Source organism: Myotis brandtii, unplaced genomic scaffold (genome assembly GCF_000412655.1).
Source record: "Myotis brandtii unplaced genomic scaffold, ASM41265v1 scaffold420, whole genome shotgun sequence".
Taxonomy (NCBI): Eukaryota; Metazoa; Chordata; class Mammalia; order Chiroptera; family Vespertilionidae; genus Myotis; species Myotis brandtii.
The window spans coordinates 50,002-54,304 of NW_005366109.1; the positions used below are offsets into that span (position 1 = coordinate 50,002).

The 4,303-nt window shown below is 59.5% G+C and overlaps 1 protein-coding gene across 1 annotated transcript in view; it reads right to left on the minus strand.

Moving 5' to 3' along the window:
* Positions 1-948: 948 nt before the first annotated feature.
* Positions 949-4,303, minus strand: part of MTCH1 (mitochondrial carrier 1) — a 15,656-nt gene continuing 12,301 nt past the window's right edge. The window contains exons 9-12 of the mRNA XM_014545706.1: positions 3,246-3,293; positions 2,999-3,066; positions 2,682-2,757; positions 949-1,772 (exon numbers count right to left, since the gene is read on the minus strand). Coding sequence (XP_014401192.1) covers positions 1,701-1,772; positions 2,682-2,757; positions 2,999-3,066; positions 3,246-3,293 — 264 coding nt within the window. The 3' untranslated portion in view covers positions 949-1,700. The remainder of the gene's footprint in view (positions 1,773-2,681; positions 2,758-2,998; positions 3,067-3,245; positions 3,294-4,303) is intronic.

Below are 4,303 nucleotides of genomic sequence, written 5' to 3' on the forward strand. Positions count from 1 at the left end.
AGGGTTTGGATGTGGGAGACAGGAGGAGAAGGTATCCCAAACCGGGGTCAGTGCTGTGGGAAACCACGCTGGGCTGGAGAAAGGCACAAGCCTGAGGCAGACTCACCCCTGAAGGACCTGCCTTCTCTAAAGAAATGATGCCGGGGAGGGGGAAGGGGGCCCTCACCTGGCCACAAGCTCCCCTTCCCTGCGACCTCCCCTTCCCTGCTACCGTTAGCACCGAAGTGAGTCAGGGCACCCACTGAGGCATGTCTTCTTGGGGAACAAGGATCCATAATAAACTGCTCTCCAGTCAACTGTGACTCGGCCACTGGGGAACACCATTCCCTGGGGTGACCCGCCAACACCTGTGAGGACATGACCAAAGTCACCAGCCCACAAGGCCAGGAAACACAGAGGAAGCAGGCCAGTCCGCCCCTGGCATTCAATCCCCACCAGATGGAAGCCCAGGGTCTCCAGGCCTGGACCGCCCATTTGTAAGTTCTGCCTGTAGCCAGACCCCGGCGCTGGGCAGAGTGAACGAGTGAAGGGAAGAGACAGGGCTTGGTGCTTCGGCTGGGCCCACGTCGGCCCCTTCTGCTGTCACCATGTGACCACTACACCAAACGACTCAGTAAAAACTGCAAACGCCACCCACAGATGGTGCAGAGATGAGTCAGGGGTTTGGGAGGAACACCTTTGGAAGCTGGGAAGCCTTTAAAGGAAGGGACTGTCTCCCTAGTGACAGGCCTACACATTGCTTGTTGATCTGTGAACGGCATCTTGGCCGGTCTGATTCAGAAACCGTCCCCCATCCCTACCCCACCCACCACCCCGGGTGGCTGACCTACACCGAGCCTGGCACTTCTCATCCCAGGCTGCGCTGCCTCAGCCCTGCCGCTCTACAGCACGTCCTCACACAAACACCAAGAACTGAGAAAGATCCAAGTAAGAGACTCCCCACAAAACTCCAAATCACCACCAGTACGTTTATTTGAGGAAGAAACAGTCCAATCGTATCAGGGACTTTTAAACTGGGTAGGACTAGAGGCACTGACCTGCCTAACTTCTGAGTGTTCACAAGTGCACAGGGAACCAGATCCCGCACACGCCGTCACCATTAGCAGGTGCGCATTCGATGAGGGACACATTCTGAGCGGCCACGTGATTTCCCTTTCAGAAGGTGCTGCCTTCCCATTGGAAAGTAGTGTTGAGAAAACAAAGGCAGAACCAGCCACAGCTTCTAGCACAGGCCTGGGCATGATGGTGGGTGGCTCGTGGCAGGGGATCACGCCCTATTTACAAGCAGGAGAGTGGTGCTCCCAGCTGAGCTGCAGGGGGAGCTGGGGCTGACTGGGGTGAGTGGGGTGGGACCTGACCTCAAGAGCCTGTTCCCATCCGACCTGGGCCTCTGCAGCCTCTGACCCGCAACAGGCAGACCTGGTACAGCTGTGAAGCAAGGGGATTCTGCCCCGTTCTCCAGCCCCGCCCCACCTCCCCCAGGCCTAACAGGTGACCGGGCCCTGGGTGCAGCCTCACCCCACTCAACCCCGCCTCTGGACAGACACAGGGCAAACATGGACGCCGAAGCCCGGCTGGGCTGCAGCACATCTAGGTGTTGCTGGGTTGGAGTCGTCTTACAAGGGCCCGAGCTGGTCAGGCCCCACCTGCGGTGGCCAGGCTGAGAGGGCCAGGCTGAGCCGCGGTTTTAGTGATTCAGGTTACTCCAGGGCAAAGGACGATCCTGATGACACCCGGCGGAAAAGGAGGCTGGAGCCGCGGAAGAGCTGGCCCTGAATGGGAAGGAACAGTCGGTCAGTGAGAGGGGAGGCCGCCTTTCACACCTGCCCCGAGCAAGGCCAGTGTGAGGCAAAGAAGGGCCCAGCAGCTCAGAGCTCAGGGCCGAGGCTGCATTCCTGAAGGGCAAGGTCACAACCGGCCCTGTGCTGAAGTGGTTCACTGGCCACTTCATGCCACAGGGTGTCCACTGTTGATGGGCTACTCAGTAGGCACCCCCCAAAGAGGAGCATCCTTCTGGTCCGGGGCTCCTCCACTGCCCACAGGACGTGACGCACAGGGAACACACTGGCTCACTGGGAAGAACTGCACCCGGCTCTGGCCTCCCTCCCCCCTCCCATCTGTCCTCTCGCTAACCCGAGGTCAGCCCGTGCACGGCCTCTCCCCAGGCACTGCCTCATTCACAAGGCAAATCAAGGCTAGGAAGGCAAGGATCTGCCCTAGACACCAGGAGCCCTGACTTGGGGCCCAAGGGCTCCAGCCAGTAGGAAGGCGCTGGGGCAACACCAAACCCCAAGCCTGCCCCCTCACCAGGCTCAGCACGTGGCCCAGGTCCACCCTCAGGCTCTCCTGGGCACCAGGGTGTCCCGAGGGAGGGCTCGTGGCCCAACCCCACGGCTCCATCTCCAGCGTCTCATCGAGGTGTCAGACGGTGTGTGCCGCCTCCCCGTGCCCCCCTCACACTTGATCTAGAGTCTCTAAGAGTTGAAGAAAAGGGGACTTTTTCTGATGTAAATTTTTAAGTGAACTCAGATCTAACTACCTCAAATCCTAAAATAAAGTGAAAAGTCAATTTAAATGTCTTAAACCAAGTCTACATTTACATTCTCTTTATCCTCCTCACAACACTGGATTCCATGGCAACCCCTCATCTTTCCACGCAATGAAGCACCCACAAAGCTCACCTGCATGCTCAGGTACTTCCAGCAGTGAATCCACGACTTGAACACGGGGGAGTAGGGAGGGAGCCCGGCCTGCAGCCTGCCAGGGAAGGGGAGCATGTTAGACCCAGATAGCCCAGGAGGTGATCACCAAGGAAAGGTCTGGAACTGCCACTACCCACATCTGAACCAGTCACCCCAAAGGGTGTGTTGAACCCAGAGGAGCCAGGGTGCCAGGCGGGATGTCAGGCCCAGACGGGAGGGGGCAGAGCGCTGGACGGGCTCAGCTGGGTGCCCCCAGCAGCCTTGGCAGAGTGCCTGGTGGAGGGGCGCACACCTACCCACAGTTGTTCACAGCCATGAGGTCACCGACCAGCAGGAAGGGGTAGGTCAGCATGCTCACTGCAATCTGAAACCCAGGAGACCTGCGTGTCAGTGACCCCTCGCCAGCCCCACCTGGGCCCAGGGAGCAGGGGCACACTGTGCCAACTTCCTACACCACGGCCGGCCCCCAGCCACCACCAGAGCTGCCCTCCCCACCCCTCCCAGGCCCATGGGGCAGTGGGAAGGGTGGCTGACTTGACTTACCCCCATCACAAACTTGGTGTAGCTGCGGATGGCCAGGGCCTGGCTGAACTGAGGAGACAGAAAGGAAGACCGGTTTGCCACAGACACCTCAGGATGCACACGCAGATCCCTGCCACGCTGCCTGTCCTGGCCTTTCACCCCGGCCCACCCTGGCCTCACACACCCCTGTGCACACTGCGTTCCTTTTGGGGCCTGCCAGCAGCTTCCTGGCCTTAGAGCAGAGCCACGAGAAGATCTGGGAGGCAGGAGTGGGACAGCCAGATGAAGGGATTCCCGTGGCCCCACTGGGGACGGTGAGGAGTGAAGGCCAGGCAAGGGGACCCCCGGCTGCTGGCCTGCGCAACCCCACTGGGCTGTGTGAGCTCCGAGGCCTTGGCCAGTGTCTGAGGCGTGGCACACAGTGCTCAGTAAGTGCTTGCCGACTAGAAGAGCCAGCCACCTGAACCACCCAGGCACAGAATCCGTCCTAAAGCAAAATGGGGGGAAGCCTGGGCTTCCTGCCCACTTCAGACCTCAACCTTGCCCAGGAGAGGGGACTACCTATCCTTCAGCAGCCTGTGGCATGGCCATCCCACCAGATGGATGCCCTGCACCCCTGGGTGCAGGTCTGCTCAGCCCTCTGCCCAAGTGGCAGCTTTATCTTAGCCTTTAAGCCACACAGAAAAGCACTTAAAAGTACTTTCAATGGAGCTGACTGCTGTTGTTGGAGGCTAAATGCAGCAGGCCCTGGTCAAACACCTGCCCACCTAGACTAGAGGGACCCAATCAGTTGTGGGCTACCCCCTCCACCCCAGCTTCCCAGTCTGGCATTCTCTGATGGCAGCAGCTCCCCCACCCACGAGGCCCCTGAGAAAGGGCAGGGCCATGGCTTCTGTAACTGCAGATGGAAGCTGGTCTCTGCAGCGCCTTTGAATTTGCTCACTTTGAAAGGCCACTAAGACACCTACCCAGGCCGACAATTTCCCTGAGCGGAGGCTCTCAGTGGGGGCTGGGCTCCTCGCCAGACACACGCCCAGACACACACAGAACTGCCCAGACACAGACACATGGAGACTATG